The sequence below is a fragment of the Arachis stenosperma genome, chromosome 7 (genome assembly GCF_014773155.1).
Source record: "Arachis stenosperma cultivar V10309 chromosome 7, arast.V10309.gnm1.PFL2, whole genome shotgun sequence".
NCBI classification, from domain to species: domain Eukaryota; kingdom Viridiplantae; phylum Streptophyta; class Magnoliopsida; order Fabales; family Fabaceae; genus Arachis; species Arachis stenosperma.
Window position 1 is genome coordinate 8587213 of NC_080383.1, and position 18971 is coordinate 8606183.

Sequence of the window (18971 nt, forward strand, 5' to 3'; positions counted from 1 at the left end):
ATCATTGAAAATGTTTATATTTTAATGAGCAATTTTACCTTAAAATGTATGATGTAGAATAACAGTCAACATATTAGACATTATGATTATTTGAATAAAGAATAAAACTCTACGTCCAAACAAAATACTTAATAAGTCTAACTAAGTTGTTATAGCAGTTTTTCAAATCATGCGCTTCTTTTTCTTTCTCCTTCCCCGTTTCCTTCTCCTCCTCCTCTTCCTCCTTCCAAATTCGCGCACGCAGGTTCTTTTTCTTTCTTTCTTCTCCTTCGTTATCATCATTACCAATAATCGCAACATTTTGCAAACATTTTTATTAGTTCTAATTTTCTTTGCTACAATCATTGAATAATTTTGGTTCATTTCTTAATTTATTTCGGTTCATTTGTGTGTTAATTGAGATTCACCTGATGCTGCTGATAACTATTGACCAAATTTTTTATTCCTTAAATAATTAATTTCGATTTATTTCTTAGTTTAATTGAGATTCATTTGGATCTAAAATGAATTCGATGTGTTTTTGTTAATGATTGAGTCTTTTTTTAGCAAAAAAGAATGAAATTATTTATTATTATCACTTCATTCAATTGTATTAGATTTTATTCCATTCCATTCAATTTGTCTTGAAAGTCATTCCAACATAGGGACAAATTATTCATCGATAATATACTTAGAGTGCAAATGAATCGAAAATATTATTAAAATGAAACCATTTGTATAATACAAAATGAACCGAACACTATATATGAATCTCACCCAACCATACTCTGGATTCCATAAATTTTAAGCAAGCTTGAAATAAAAATTGGGAATGAATGTCTAGAAAACTATTGCCAAATTAAATGACTTGTCAATAATATTAGTTTTCACACAACAAGTTATATACTAATAATAACTATAATTATAACTATAAGGAAAAGTATAGGTAATCAATAATATTTTTGAACAATGTGTGAATAATGTGAATTAATATCAGCAATCGAGATTTTGTCTCTCAGCTGCTTGCTTCTTATTCTTCAAGTCATGCATAGTTTTAATTACAGTATAAAATGAGAGAATATGTAAGTAACCTCACTATATTGTCATCATAATATAAAATTAACTATTGTTCTATAAACATTGTTCTTTTCTTCATTTTTATTAGATATTTATGTTATTTCTTATATAAATTCGAATTCATAAACACCTGCGTCTAGAATGAACCGAAAATATTATTAAAGTGAAACTATTGTATAATACCAAATGAACTAAACATTTGTCCATTATATAAATTTAAATTCAGAAACACCTACATCTAGAATGAGCCGAAAATATTATCAAAGCGAAATCACTACATATTACTAAATGAATCGAACATAGTCTATTATATAAATTCAAATTCAATTCAAAATATTGATTTTTATTAACAAAATGTTGGTATTGTTGGTACTTACGATAACGAATACGTGTGCGAATTTGAAAAAAAGAGGAGGAGGAAAAGGAGAAAACAGAGAAATAGAAAGAGAAGATGAAAACGAAAAAGTTGTGTTATTAAAATGCGTTTATGATATATATTGGTATAATAAAAAAGATTTTTGTTGAGTTTAAGCCAATTTAATTGAATTTGAATATAAAAATACTTGAACGTGTAGTTGAATTGTTGAATAAAATAGATGTTTATAATTAAAATACCAATTAGACATTTCTCCTGTTTTGCTACAAAATCTCGGAATAAACTTTAGGAAGCATTTCAAGTGCACCGGGAGTACTGGTGTACCAGTTGTTTTAACCGTTGATCTGAATTATAAAAATATATATAATATATATTAATTAAAATCAACGGTTAAAACAACTGGTGTACTGGTGCTCCCTGATGCACTTGAAATGTTTCCTAAACTTTAAACTATTAGAAAATAAAATTTCACGAGGTCGTACAAGTTATGATAGACAATTGTTGTAGCAGGTAATATAATTATTTAGGATATAAATTAAATCCTTAATCTATATATAGTTATATACTAGTAACCAAAAATAAAAACGTTACTTAAAAGACATTTCAATGACTACGTCATGGTATTAATAAAGTAACCAACTAATACTCCATTTATATATGTGGCTAAGAGTAGAGATCAGATATCTTTTATTTGTTAAAGAAAAAAGATATATCTTCAATGTATAATGTAAAGATATATCTTTTATTTGGATAATGCTAGAAAAACAAAAAAAAATGAAAATTTACTTTATTTAGTATTTATTAATTGTCGCAACAATTAATAAATATTAAATAAGGTAATCGACAATTAATAAATACTAAATAAGGTAAGTTATGGCTGTATTTGTATATAAATATTCAATTAGGTCATTTAAATGATTTGTATGCATCGATTTGGTTATTGAAAATTAAAGTATCTAACTAAATCTCCGAAATTAAAAATCATGAATGACCATTAACCTTACATACATCAGCACCACGTAGACTAATAGAGTGATGACTGAAGACTACAAAACGGACAAAAGCTTATGGAATGGAATTTATGTTTTTAACTTTTGAGTAACTTAATTAGGGATTTTAAAATTTATTATATATTATTAATTTTATAACTAAAAGATGTTATATATTATTTTTTTGTTATATTTGAAATCAATTTTTTTTAAAATTAAAAGGTTTTTTTTCTCATTCTTTTATGTATTTTATTTTTTTATATTATTATTAATGACTAATTATAAATTTGACAATCAAAATATATAACATGATATTCTTTAATTATATTAAAATAAATTAAAATTAAAATTAAAATATTAAAATTGAAATATAGCTATATTATTTATTATATATTACTAACTAATTTAATAACCAAAATATATTACATGACACTCTCTTATTAAAATTAAGAAGAAATATTTCTCCTTAAAATTAATAAATTCCATTCTTACATTCTCTCATCTACCTCTCTTTCTTTTTCTATTTCTCTCTACCCTTCTCACTATATATATAGTTCATAATTTATATTTTATGTTAATAATTTGATAAATAAAAATATGTCACCAGATATTTTTCATTACAACTAAAATAATTTTTTTAAAAAAATTAACAATTTTTTTCTCTCATTCTTCTTCTTTATTTTCTTCTATCTTTTTTCTTATTCTCTATTTTTCTATACCTTTCTATTCTAAAAGAAAAATTAACAAAATAATACAATTCAAATAAAAAATATTATTATATATATATATTTTATTTTTTATTTAGTTTTAAAATTTTACTGTTTATTTTTTTAATTTATATTTTCACTTCTCTTCCTTCAAATATTTATTATATATAATTTGGAGAGAATAATAATAATATTGTGATTAAAAGTTAGAATCAAGATTTAATTGTTCTTAAAAAAAATAATTTTGAGTTAATTTTATAACTATCAATATAAAATTTTTTATACTAATATCTAATTATATTTTTATATACGTAGAAAAAAATATTATTTTTAAATATAAAGTATACAAATTAATTATTTTTATTTGTGCAACAGACTTAACACGTAATCAAATATAAAAGTATATACGTTAAATTGTTTCAAATTTTAGATACCAAATATTAAAATTAATTATTAGTAAAAAATTAAACTCTTTCACATGAAAAAAATAACTAAAAATTTTATTATTTATTTTTTTTTATCTAAAAAAACCCTGATTTTCTTAGTTTATGAAATTTTTGTCTCCTACAATTTTTTTATAAAAGTTGTTTGATTCTATATATTTTTTTACAATAATTTATAATATTAAAACAAAATTAATATAATTTTTAAAAATTTATATTCTTATAATATTGTTACAGATACTAATTTTAAAAACTAAACCAAAGCACGCTAAAATTCAAGAATCAATTTCGATAATTCCTTGTATTTTCTTACTATGAATAGTTTTTTTTTTTTACCAAATATAGGAGACTCGAATCCGCAATCTCTTAATTGAGTATGGGGAGACTATGCCATTTGAATTATTACTCATTGGCTTACTATGAATAATTATCATCACTAGTTATGACTTATGAGATTAATTAAACAATAAATATTATGTAATCTAATTTACATAAAATTAAAGAAACATTGACCAACTTCTATCTCTTAAAACAAATCTAGAAAAAGATTAATTAGTCATTAATTTTTTCAACAGACAATAAATTAGTCTTGTAATGAAAATTTTCTGTTATCACCATAGCTAACAAAATAATAAAAATGGAGAATAATTTTAAAAAATTTATAAAAGATAAGTAACAATATCAAATTCTAAAATGACAGTTGTATTAATATCCTTAAATTTTATTTAAAATGCCAAAAAAAACACTAAAGTTATGTTTGTTTTTAAAAATAAGATAGTATAAAACATCGAGAATAAGACATAATTAAATGGTCAATTCTTGTTTACTTCCTCTCATTGACCAAATAAGAGATCAAAGTCATTGTTCAATTTTTACGAACTAATTTTGCTACATATTTCTTTTAATTCATACTTTTGCTTTATTTGGTTATGGTCAATGGCAACTTGGGAATTATATATAGTCGTGGTAGTGCTATCGAATATTGGGGTTTAACCTAACCACACACAATTTATAAAAGGTCCCACTAACTGGCAACAAAATCCCCTGGTCAAAATGCCACTATATATAAAGGGTTATTAAATTTTTACAACTTATATTCCAAGTACGGGGCCATAAATTTATGGTAATGCTATGTACCAGCCTTGCATCTATATTTAGTAGCTTATTGGGGCATAATTATTTTTTTTTTCAAATTAAAGCAAATAATAATACGATTACAAAATGGTCTAAAATGTTGGTTTAGTTACTCCTAGATTGAAAACAATATTTTTTTTTTCACAAGTAACCAGTATTTTTCCTTTATATGTATCATATATTTTTTTTCACTACTAGAAATTATCTTTTTAGCAATATTATTTTCTCAATGACAAATTTTTTGTTAGCAATAATATTTATGTAGTTGGAATTTTCCACAATTGTTACTATTTTTTATTAATCTCGTATTTATGGTAATAACAATGGCTATTACTATATAATGTGACATATATATAACAATAAAAAATATTAAAATATATTCATATTTATAATATAATAACGAGATTAAACATTATAAGTTTTTTTGTGTGTGTGTGTGTGTGTCTTAAACATTGTAAGTATAACTTAACCTCAATAATAACAAATCATGCTGTCCCTTCTTTCGGGTCATACTGAGAGATAATTAAAAGGCAAAATATTTTTGAAGTCATGTAATGATTTAGGCTCAATTTTGGTAAATATCTTAACTAAATTTTTTTTAAAAAAGATAGTTTAATAAACAATAAATATTTATATTAAAAATAGTTTATGAATAAGTTATTTTATGTTTAATTTTTTAGTTTTAAAAATATTTATTTTAAAAGAAATGTAATAAAAAAATTTTATTATAAGAGAAGTTATTTTTTTAATTTCTTTATAAACACTTAAATATTTTTTTAGAAAACTATAATTTAATTTTAAAAATAGTACCAGACATTAATACTACTATTTTTTATAAGTAAAAAATTAAAAAAAATAAATTTTAAAGCTTTTCAAACAAGTTCTTAGTACATATATTAAAAACATTATTTAATTAGGGGAAACATTGTGATGAAAATAATAATTTTAGCTTGTTATTTGATTTGCATTTGATGTATTTTTTGGCTTATATAAATGTTATTGGAGAACTATTTTATATATATATATATATATATATATATATATATAAATGAGTACCGTTAGAGGTTTGGTATATAATTTGTTTTTTCAAAAATACTCTTCTTCATTTATGTCTTTATCAAAAAAAATGTAAAGACATGATAATCTCATTCCTAATTTTTATAATGCCACTTTTTTATATTTTTTGCATTGTACTTTGTATAAATTTGTGAAAAAAAAAAGAAATGACATTATCAATATAGGAATAAATTTATCACTTCTCAAAAAATTATCATTTTTAAAATTTAATTACAAAACTTTTAATATAAATCATTGCAGGTAAATTACGTTTAAAAAATATTAAATACTAAGAATTATCTACTAGATTAGTCATAATTTATTTTTAAATATTTACGTATTATACTAATCACTAAAATAATTAAATATGTCATAATAAAATAATTAATTTTTAAATAACAAATATTCAATAATTAATTAATAATTAATTTTTTGTGCCTATATAATATGATTGATATACCATTATAAAGTAATATTTTAATAGACAATCTATTAGTAACTTAAACTAAACGGAAGGTTATCAGGTGTACCAGGAACACCGGTATTCCAGTTGTTTTAATCGTTAATCTGAATTATAAAAATTATATATAATATATATTAATTAAAATCAACGGTTAAAACAACTGGAACACCGATGTTCTGAGGAACACCTGATAATTTTCCTAAACTATAATCTATAATATCTATGGTCAGCTAGGGGAGAATCTAGTTAGTGCTTTAAAATAAATAAAAATTGAATGACAATGTGGTGCATTAACGTTTATACTACATGTATATTTTTTCACTAAAATTAGTTATTAGTATAAAATATATATTAAAATATAAATATATATTAAAAATAAATTAAATTATATATATATTTATACACAAATATATTAATAACTAATTTTAATGGCTAATTTTAATATACAATAATTTTTTTGGTGGTAGTATATCATCATAATTAATATCTTACCTTTATTTAATTCTTATCTCCTATGATCACTGCTATTTTGTTTTCCTGAAAATATGGATCTCTATTTTTGAAATAAAAGTAAAATTTAGCTAAAATATATTTTAAAGATATATATTAAAAATATAATAATAGATTTTTTTTATGTATTCAACATATAAAAAATGTAAAAGCTTATAGTCAAATATTCTTTTATAATATTAAAAAAAAGTTTAATTTTAATACACTGACTTTGTAAAGTGTTTTATACAGTCGTACAATTATATATATTTTTTTAGATAATTATTCATCCGATTAATATAAAAAATAATTATTTTTACTTATATAATATTATATAATTAAATATATGTGTAAAACTACTTTACTGACAGTACATCAAAATTAAATTCTATTTTTAAAATGTATCCTCAACAAATATTAAAAATAAATTAATAAAAGCAATCAAGGGGTTTAAATGAATCTCATGGTGATCATGCCTGAGAATAAAATCAACGGTTGAAATTCTACCTACCCCTCTTGTTCCCATCTACTTCTCAGGCCAATTAATTTTCCTAAGCACTCCAAACATTGAAAATTGCAAAATAAAATAAAATAAAATAAAAGTGGAAAAGGGAAGTGATTGTAACGCACGCGCTGTGGTATAAGTAAGCAACGATAAATCACGATTCACGTAAACTTGTTGAGAAGCAGCCACGTGGAGGGTAATATTGTACATTGAATTTATTATTCGTACACGCGCGCAAGAACCTTACTTTAGAGTATTTAGTCTTTATTATTTATTTATTTATTAATTATTATTATTATTAACTTGTCGGGTTTCACATTTCAAAGATCCGAAATGTTCCAAAGATTGCGAAGGCAGAACCAGGAAACTCTAATTTGACGGGAATTTTCATCCAATGCGAATATTATTACCATAATCTCTTTCCAGATTTCACATTTGATTCTTCACAATTTCATCTCCGATTCTCTCACTTTTTGTTACACACATATATAATATTAATAATATTATATTAGTTATTATTATTATATATTATATTGTACTTTTTTTCCCCCTTAGGGAAATTGTGTTGTCACTTTGGTCAATTTTTCACTTTGTGTTGTTGTTGATGATGATCAATTTTACCATCTGCGAGTGAGTGAAATTGTGAGTGTTGTTTCCTTGATTTTTTCTTTCTCCCTTAAAGGATTAAAAGGCTGTTCTTAGATTGATTGTTGAAACGAGAAGAAGAAGAAGAAGGAACGGTAGCAGAAAGATTGTACCTTTGTTTCAAAAGCCAGATATGCCAGAAAACAGGCAGGTTCTGAGGAATGCTGCTTCTAATCAACCCGGTGACAACATTGAAGGTAGCTTCAGATTCTATTTGTTGTGATCATGATTCATACTCTTGTTGGTCCTGATCATTGTTTTTGTGATGATGCCTGTGTGGTGTTTGTGTTTTTGTTTGTGTGAAGTTTTCCTGTTGTGGAGCTTTGGAATGTTGTATTGTTTGTGTTAGCTTAATCATCGGTTCTGGTTTTCATTTATGATGGATGATGATGATGGTACGGTGATCTTGATTTGGAGAATTTCGATGATCCATTGAATTGAATGCGTTATGATTCTTTTTTTTGAATGAGTTTCTTGGAACAATAGCTTCCTATTGCAAGAGGATATAGAGGTTCCGACAAATCCCTATATTCTGAATTCAATTTTTTGTGGCCTGAATTTGAGTGATCGTACATGGCTTTGGGAAATTGTGTTCCTTTGCTTGATCATGCAACAAAAGGATTGAATGCATGTTTGGATCTTTAAGTCTTTTATGGGGTGGAGTTGGAACCTTGTAAGGTTCTGATCTAGTTAGTTTTTACGGGAGTAATCATTGCTGGTAAAAAAATTTTTGGAATGCATGTTGAGACTTTCGTGGAATTGTGAATTAAATTGGATGATTGCTGTTTTGATCTATATTGCAGAAGCAATTCGGCGATTGAAAATCAATGACAATCGAGATAGAGATACTGCGGGTCAAACTAGCCCGTATCCGGATCGTCCTGGTGAACCTGATTGCTTATATTTTCTGAGGACTGGAATGTGTGGTTATGGGACTAACTGTCGCTACAATCACCCCGCTAATGTTTCACTGGTAATGCAACTCTTTCTTTTGTTTCCTTTTTGCTTGTAAAAACTTTCAGGTGTAGATGAATCAGTTCTTTCTTAAAATGTAATCTGTGTACAATTTTATAATCATTAAGTTGGCCTTTGATTGATTCGTTAGTTTTAATCATATGTAAGTAAACCGTGGGTTCTCATCCTTTGTTAGAATTTCAGGGTACTCATTATGGTGAAGAGCTCCCTGAGAGAAACGGGCAACCTGATTGTGAGGTATGATTCTGTTTTTTTTTTTTTTTAATCAAAAGTACATTTGTTTTTCAATTGTCTTTTTTATGATGTTTTTTTAATAATAGCTTCCTGGATTACCTGAAATTATAGCCTAGTAACTTAACCTTGTTTGAAAATGTACTAGTAACTTATAACCTTGTTTGAAAATATACATTGCAGTATTTTCTTAAGACAGGGACATGTAAGTATGGATCATCGTGTAAATATCATCATCCACGGGACAGGCGAGGTGCTGCTCCTGTATCATTCAATGCTTTAGGCCTTCCAATGCGTCAGGTCCGTATACAAATTTTCACTTATCACGCCATCTTTTACGAACAGATTGACATTATTGTGTGATTTGTGTCCGAATAACATAATCGTATATGGAAAGCTATTTCATTCATTGCTTCAACGGTTTAATTCTTTGCTTTTAGGAAGAAAAATCATGTCCCTATTACATGAGAACTGGGTCTTGTAAGTTTGGAGTAGCTTGCAAGTTTCATCATCCGCCGCATGCTACTTTTGGAGCTTCTGGAGTGGCTGCATCTCCTACCTCAATGATCCCCGCATCTGGATATGTTGGTGGATATCCGTATTCCTTACCGAGAATGCCATATTTATCTGGACAGGGCCTTCAGTCTTATGTGCCTCCTTTCTTTTCTTCTCCACAAGGAATTATACCCGGACAGGGTTGGAACAGCTACATGGTTAGTTCAACCTATTTAATATCCTGCTTATATGAATTTATTGCATTTTTTGATCTTTTGTTACGTACCAAACAGGGATTATTGTGTCACTAACAATGATTGCAAGGACACTTGCAAACACACTGAATTTTGTTGTCTATACATGTAAATGCGTGAATCTTAGAAAATATTGATTATCATAATTTAATGCCATATTTCATAACAAGGCAATGAATTTCAAACAAAGTGATAGTGCATGATGATCCTCATAACAATGTAATGAACTTCAAACAAAGTGATTTGTGCATGATGATCCTGTTATTCTTAAACCACATATTCATTCTATTTACAAATTTTAACGCACATTTGAAATTCATACACCGATTGATACCTCGAGCAGAATTTGATTTACTACTTACTGGTGCAAATTCCATTGAGATTTAACTATTTTTGGGTTTTGACTGATTTTGTTTCTCAAATCAGGGAAGTATGAACCCTGCAATGTCTACTGGTTTTCTTGGATCTAATATTGTTTACGACTCTGTGAATCCGGGTGAGTCACTTTCTGGTGGGCAGGTAGTAAGTCTTAATCTCCCAGATAGGCCTGATCAGCCAGAATGCAGATACTATATGAACACAGGGACTTGCAAGTATGGATCTGATTGTAAGTTCCACCACCCAAGAGAAAGAATCGCCCAGTCATTCATAAATCCACTCGGCCTTCCTGTGCGACCTGTAAGTTCACCTATCCTACTTGATCGTTGGGGTACTTCAAAATAATCGTATTCCATATACTAACGATCTAAACTATTTTACATTGTCAACCAATAAAATTTGAAAAATTTGCAAACAGTTATCATGGTGAATAGTTAGGCACCATGATATGGCAATTCATCTTGAGTTTTCATTGGCAGGCAGTGCATAAGAATTATTCTCTTGTTCATTTTAGATTAGCTTTTTACTTTTGTTGACTTGCCAATACATGATTAAATGTCTATGTAAAACTTTTTACTACTGACAATGTATGGAAATTAAGTCCAAAGATATTTTTGCATCCCATATTGTCATATTAGCTATAACAAGACCTCTAATTATATTTTTATTCCTGATTCCTGACTTGGTTGTTTTTAGGGGCAAGCTATATGTTCTTATTATAGAATTTATGGAATATGCAAGTATGGCCCAACATGCAAATTTGATCATCCAGTTTTGGCAATCTCACAGAACTATCGCTTGGCCACACCTACTGCTTTATCTGCACTGGACACCCCTCTCGACGGCAATCGAAGAGGGACTTTCCAACCACCCGAGACATCACCATCTAAATTATCGAGTGATGAGCATCAGCATTCGGATAATAATATCAATAATTCACAGGCCGCTGAAGATTCATCCAAACAAGCTGATCATACTACCTCAAATTCCTTTGAAGTGGCCTCGGAATCCTCCTTACATGACCAAGATGCTTGATCTTTTTTCTCTTTTTGAGGGACAAAATTTTCCTTGTTTTAAGGAGAAATATATTATCATACACACACACCTTCTGTTCCCCCTTTCTCTCTTTTTTTCACCTGCAATTTCTGTGGAGTGGGATAGTTTGTTCAGAGGTTGTTGTGACACTCACTAGCTTGTGGGGGATGAAGGGGCATTTTTTGTGGTGAATAAGATGCAGGTTGAAAGTTTGTGACCTTTTTTTCCGTTTATTTTCAATTTTATCTTTATTTTTTTTTGTTTCTCTTTGTGTCAGTTTGGTAGACACTTAAAAAATGGGATTGAAATTTAGAGATTTGTGAATCACTAGTCACTGAATTGTTTACCCCATTTTATAAGGGCATACCAAACTATGGTCTTTTTCTTATTTATTTATTTAGAGATCAAAATACTTCCATTTGGGGATAATATCAATTTGAAGTTCATCAGAACTGACCAGATTCTCAAATGTCGAGTTCTTATGTTTGAGAAGTTATGCCAGATTAAAGTATTTTTAGGACCATACATTTCTCTTCTCTAAAATGCACTTAAGATAACAATATGAACCATAAAATCTACTGAACGTGTAATCTTAAAATTGAAGGGATTTTATTTGTTTGATTTTGAAATTAAGTATTAGTTTCAGAGAGAATTCATACAAGGCAAATAAATTCTGTTTAATCGTAAAATATGTTTTTACTATATTAAAGGTTGAATATTGTTGACCTAATTACTAATACGTTATTGTATTTTATAAGGACACACTTTTCATTCCTACTATGTATAGGTTGATTTATTATAAGATTTATAAATATTTTTATAAGCATTAGAAATGCAAGTCAAGGTGAAGCATAGCATCTGGCCATGCTATTTATTTATTATTTTTGGTGAATGGTGGCTGCATGAAGTTTAAAGGGTTAATAGTTAAATTAATCTCTAAAAGACAAGGTATTTTTAAATTTATTTTCGAAATTTTTTTTCAATCAAATTGATATTTTAAAAATTATGAATTAATCATATCTGTCCTTCAGTTATTTCACTCACAATTTTCGTCAACGAGTGATGATGTGAAATGTTAACTGATAGCATACATGACACATAACATGTTTAATTAGGCGTTGATTAAATATATTTACGAAAATCTATCAATTTAGTCACTAGGTCATATTGGGAATAGGATTTGTGTAATTAGAAAAAAAATAATTAAATTAATAAATTTTTATAAACATATTTAATTAAAAACTAATTAGACATATCAGGTATTATATATGTGATCAATTAATATTTTACAACATCAATCTTTGAAGAAAATTAGTAATAAAGTGACTGGAGTACAAATATGATTAATTAACAATCTTTGAAAGACTAATTTGATTGAAAAAGTCTTTTAGGAATAAATTTAAAAAATGTCTTATCTTTCAGAAATTAATTTGACTATTAATCCGAAATTTAAAGTTGTACAGTGATATATAGGGTGGTTTGCAAATAGGGTCCACAAAGGAGATTTTCCACAGGGAAAGGAATAGATAAAAATAATGAAACATGGAAAAAGACAATTGGCAAGAATCCATGAGCATTGCTTGGATACCTGTTTTTCTTCATCATTTGTATTTTAATCAAGTTTTTTATAATATTGTTTTGAAACCAAACTATCTATAAGTCTCTGTTGCTAACTAGTAATCTATGACATTGAAATTTGTTAATGAAGTATTAAGTTTGACTGGGAATTCATTTGGAGAGTATGCTGTTTCCAACGAAATCCGAGCACCTAGCTAAATCACCTTTGAATTTAAAATAAAGGATTTTGTTAGAGACAAAGAATTATATACAAAGTTTAGGCCACGGATTCCTTACTCCCATTTTTATGTGAGAGTATCTTTAATTACCATAAAAATATTTACAAAGAGAATCCTGTTTTTTTATTTTTTAAAAAATCAATAATTAAAATTTGCCTTTTTATTTTTTATTTTTTACACATTTTCCTTTTTTTTTAACCAAAATTTCAAAGAGATAAATCACTTATTTCTACTAGGATTATTCATTCTTCTTCTCTTTTTTAAGATGAGACATTTTTTGCATTCTTCCTCTCTCTTTCTCTTTTTCCAGTGCCATTTTGTTCTTCTTCTTCACTACTAACTCCAATTTCGGTCCTGCTCCCACTCCTCTGTTCTTACGAAATACTCTTGTAAGGTTTTATTTTTATTTTATTTTATTATTTTTTCTATGAAAATTATGTAAATTTGGATGCTCTTGTTCTGGTAGAATTTCACGATAAATTTGAGAATCGATGTAAGTATAATTTGTACCTAATTCACTATTTTTATTTATGTACTGATATATGTAAATAGATAATGCTTGTCCAGTCAACTATAGCAAAAGTGAAATTTTTCAATGAATTTTGCAATAATTTTTTAGTATCCAAGAACAAATGTTTTTGACCACTAAAGATTTATGAAATGTTTAAAATTGGTAAGCATTTATGAGAAATGTATTTCATAACTTTCATTTGGTCCGTGAAACATCCACCCTTATATATGGAACATGAAATTTATCATGCAACATTTTAACTGGCGTTTAAAGTTTCGTAATGTTTGGTAGTATGGATATAATACAAATGTTCTAGGAGTACTGATTTGAAAAATCTTGAAAACGAGGTATGAATTATAGCAATAGACCTAAGTTGCTTGTAAAATTTGTTAAAATTTAGATGTTAGTAAAACGAGAATAATGTTAATATTTACCTTCAAGATGGTGTAAGATGGTGTCCCTTGTTATAAACTTTTGTCTACTATGATGAAGTGCCTGAAGAAGCCATGTTACAGTTCTTATATTCTCTAATTGTAAGAAAGTATCGAGTAGCACTTTGTTTTTTGTTTGCATTTCGGAACTTGTACCTGTGATTTATTCCATCATTATTTTCTTTTTGTGTCTAATTTGTGACATGCTGTGATTTTTAGGATTTTTTGGTTTTGAAGTACTGAAGCAAAAAAAGTGATTCACCGATAAGAATAGTCTCACAATCTGAATTATATAATAAGATTTATTTATCTATTAGTGCTTTTTCATTTTGAATCCATTTATCTAGTGAATGAGCTAAATATTATTTTACTGCATTGGACTTCATCTTACCCCCCTTTATTTATTCTTTTGTTTGCAGAAAAGAAGTTTTGTATCTTTACAAGTACAAGATGAAAACAAGAGTGATTATTCAACCAACAATAAATAATTATATTTTAAATATAAAGCTCTAGAGTATTAAGTAAAATGGTCTTGGAAAATAATTTTATTCATAATTTCTTTATGAACTTGAAGTTCACTGGCACAGAATAACTTCTACTATGTTGGTTGCTTAAAATTGGAAGTGATCAAAAAATGCTCTAGGCATTGAAGTAGTAGGAGAAGGTGCATATTAGTTCTCAAAAATTGGAATAATATCTTGATGTAATAATTGTTTAACTTTATTTTATGATTAATGTTGTATTTTGCAGCTTTATATGATTACATGTATTGAACTTTGATGGTATTATCTAAAAAGAAAAGAAAGATTAACTATATTAAAATAGTTCATCATTCTAAAGATGTAATATAAGACCTTTTTTTTTTTAACTAAGATCAATGAAGTTTATCCAGAGGTATGAGAGTAACAATTTTGAGAAAATAAGGGTGCACTTTAAGACAAATATGTTAAGCAATTTTCAATATATAATCAGTTACTTAAAAAAAAGACAAAATATATTTATATGCTTGATGGTTCACTTTAAATCAGTGTGCAATTAAATTTTAAAAATTTCTATCATAGATGACAATTTTTCAATAAATCATGTTTGGGTCTCATTTATTAAGCCTTAACATAAGAATCAAGAGATAAAAGAATAATTATTTTAATAAAATAAGATGAGCAAGAGGGAAAGATACTCTTAAGAAATTTATATAATTTACAAGTCAAAATTAGCAATTATAAAATAGTGACTACCACATCAACCTAATATTTATAGGATTTTAGTATATACAGTCCCTTAACATTTTTTTTCATTAGTCGATTTTAACCAACACCTTTTGATCGACCAAAAAAAAAACCAACACCTTTTGCAACTTTTGGAGTTGGCTTTGACACTATTTGTCGCATTCACATTTTTTTTTTATATTTCCATTGCTAAAGTACGACATGCCGTTCGATTCTTTTGTAGACGTCAACCACCATGGAATGTCTACGTTTTTTAGATGTGCATTATTGCAGAATGAGGATACCAGTTCATTCCCAATTACTTTTTTGGATTTGGGTGAAGTGTATGGGAAAGCCCTTCGTTTGTGTTATGAGTTATAACAAACTAATGCCTTCAGATGCATTCTGCATTAGCGGCCACCTTGCCGAAAACACGCCATAAATGGTGTATATGGCATAGCTTGACGAAGATATCATAGAAGCTATTAGGTTTCTGCCGTTTCAATGAGCTCAACGTGTGCACGAAGAGATTGTATGGGAATCCATATCTAACGATTCATTTGAGAGAGATTGGCATAACTTTATCCACGAGTATGAGCTCCACAATTCTAGGTGACTAAACAGTAACATAATCTCCCAATCTATTGTATCTCTATTATTCTTTTTCTAATTGAAATTTTTAAAAAACTTTGTGAAAATCTTTCAAACTAGGAGTCGTATGTGTTCTAAATAAGTTGACTTCAAATATGATGAATGATGTCATGCTTGTAGGGTTCTAAAGGGATCATTAACATAATTTTGGCACCTTTGTTTTTATTTTATTTATTTTTTTATCATTATTATTGTTTTGTGTGTGTTGTTAAGGAAATTAATGTTTAACTTCTTGTGTCATATATATATATATATATATATGGTTCGTGTATGTAAAATATGTCTACACTCATGTCAATCCTAACAAGAACACTGGGTCATAGTCCCCAATAAAGTGACATAACTCACATGATAAATTTCTCTTAAATACATGTTACCTTCTAGTAGACATGGATGTTGCAATTATTTGTTAACATACGATGCTGCATTTTTGTTTTATTTATTTATTAGCAAATATTTTTTTCGACTGACACATGTGGGTGTCAGTATTTTTCTAAGATGAATTTTGAGCTGGCATGAGAAGCACACAGCATAGTGAGAGCATGCATGCATTTTTCGATAAATATTTAACCAACAAGAGCTCCCTGTAGTTTGTTCCCAATACCAAAACTATCTTATAGACAAAAAGCAAAAGAAACTTGAGCGTGATGTTGCTGATTTAAGGAGACTTATCCCTTGTGTTTCCAGCTCCCCAATAGAAAAATAGTTTTAGAGAGAATACATGAACTCTATGTTTCGAGATGTTCAGAAATAATTTATAAAGAAAGCGAATTGCATCCTCTCCTCAATCAACCATCATGGCATAAATATAGAATGTGAGGTTGACCAACAAAAGATGGTGTCTGATAAGTCAGTGTATAGCAGATACCGAGTCGTATATTGCGTGCATTTATCAGAAGTTCGATGTGATTGCTTCATATTCCAATCGGATGGTATTCTATGTTGCCACATTCTTGCTATGCTTTTGCATTTTTGTTTAACAGTGGTGTCCTCACAGTACATTCTATCCCTATGGAGTAAGAATATCAGTCGCATACACACATACATCAGGAGTAGCCATGACATGGACCGCTTTGACTATAGCATGATCATTTTTAGAATTGTGTTCTCATTTTTACAATGTTGCTCAGGATTTCGTGGATGATGCAGAAGAGGCTGCTATATTGCGTGATGCCATTGATAGTGCCCCACCCAAGCTCAAAGAATATAAGGAATCCAAGCGCCAAGCTGCTAATATAACAAGTGCATTTAACTCGCACACGCATGATGAGTGCCCCATTGGCATAGATGAGTTACAGAGCCCACGTCGTGTTGCTACACGAAGTCGTCCGGTGACAACCAGACTTGGGCGGCTATGGACAAATCTATTAAGAAGAGGGTTCGCAAACTCAAGAATACCAACAATCACAATAAGGTAAATATGTGGTCTATCCTTGTTATTCTGTGCTTTGTCCTTTTTATTGTGTCAGTCAAATGTTATTTTCATTTTAATTTATGTGCTCAGGTACCTAATGGTACTGAGCAACCATCTTCCATTAATTTAAACTCTTCCAACAAAGATACACAGCCACCTTGTTCAGAAATTACAAACAACTTAGATATGCATTCTAGTTTTTTCACATCATTATTGAATTCATTTCATAATGCCAAACAATCGTGTATGTTTTCCTATTGGTATTTGTTACCTTTTATAGTGTTAGTATCATTTTTTTATTTATTTCTTTTTACACACATTAATGAGCTACTTTATTTTCTTACAGAAAACATATTTGGTGCACTCAATGTTTATCAGCACTACAAGAATATGTTTTTGTTTTTAGTGACTTATCTCTTTGTAATTTGGTCCTTTTACATAATTGTTTTGAGTTGTCATATCTGGCTCATAAACTGACATTTGATGGTAACATCTCCATAATATAGGTGGTTCAATGAGTTAGTTTTATATATTTTATTTACTCATTTGTTATGACTTTATATATAATTGTTAAACAAAATTTAATCTTAGATGGGGGCAAATAAATTTTTTTTACTTCTTTTATTCTTTTTTACTTCGTCTATTCTTTTGGACAAATAATCTTAAACTTGTTTAAATCGATTGCGAATAAAAAAGATTTGGATTGTAGCATAGAACACTCTTGGAAATATTATTGTTGTTGTTATATATATATATAAATCAAGACTCGACTAGATTTCAATATTAACTTAAAGAACAAAAGCTATATACACGAACATGTTAAAAATTCTTTGTCCAAAAAAAGAGAATCCACTGTTTTGAAAACCAATTAGCATATTAGTCATAAAAAAAAATAGCTTGAATGTTTAGTGGTCAGGTATAGCTAGCTTAGCAAAAAAGGTGTATTTTTTTAAATATGTAAACATCCATGGCTATTTTATTATAACATCCATGAAAACCTGAAATAAACAAAGGTGAACATACACACACCAACACAAATACTAAGTTATTGCTTATAATTCGGCTAAGTTTTCCATGCCCTTTCCGCCCTTTGAATCAGCGACTTCGTCCTCGATTTGTCCAAAGGTCCTCAATCTTTTTCTTCTTGCCCCTATCATCCACATGGTGACATGGCACATTAAGTACACCCTTTACTACACTCCTAGACATGTTGTCCTTGAAAAATAGTATGTCGATCACCAATTCCTTCCGAATTTCATGTAGTTGGCCTTGTGATTTATATTAAGAGAACGTACAATTGTATGGTATAAAATACATTATATAACCAAATACCAATTCAGCCATTGTAAATAATATGCGTCCAAATAGAATTAAGGATGCATGTGTTTTGAATTATACTAATCGTTGTCCAAATAGACATGTTTGATTCATCCTCTACCATGCTGTTTGGATCCAACATCTCCATCCATTTTATAACATATATGCCACAGTCCTACCTATCCAAAATGAACAATAGAGTCATGTCATTTGATGCTAATTTTTTTCTACCTTTTCAATTATTCCTCTTGAATCCATGTACCCATTTGGTTGTTTTGGGATTCTTAATACATATCAACACTCTAAACTCTCCCCTGTGAATGCTACACTTTCATCAACTATGGCAGCCAAATCCCGGAGAAGTAATCTCATGACAAGCCAAATAGAACATATTTATAAAATTAAAAGAAACAGA

At 28.2% G+C, this 18971-nt stretch overlaps 1 protein-coding gene across 3 annotated transcripts; it reads left to right on the plus strand.

The window, feature by feature from the left end:
* The first annotated feature begins 7529 nt into the window (after positions 1-7529).
* LOC130941670 (zinc finger CCCH domain-containing protein 3-like) lies at positions 7530-11494 on the plus strand. Of its 3 annotated transcripts, none has more exons than XM_057870233.1 (7): positions 7530-8060; positions 8667-8836; positions 9022-9075; positions 9253-9369; positions 9510-9782; positions 10245-10496; positions 10893-11494. In XM_057870233.1, exons 1-7 carry the CDS (start codon positions 7997-7999, stop codon positions 11229-11231), a joined length of 1269 nt encoding a protein of 422 aa, XP_057726216.1. In that variant the 5' UTR covers positions 7530-7996; the 3' UTR covers positions 11232-11494. The 3 variants fall into 3 exon arrangements, with proteins under 3 accessions (XP_057726216.1, XP_057726217.1, XP_057726218.1); XM_057870234.1 differs by having other exon boundaries at positions 10986-11494; XM_057870235.1 differs by having other exon boundaries at positions 10338-10496.
* Positions 11495-18971: the final 7477 nt, after the last annotated feature.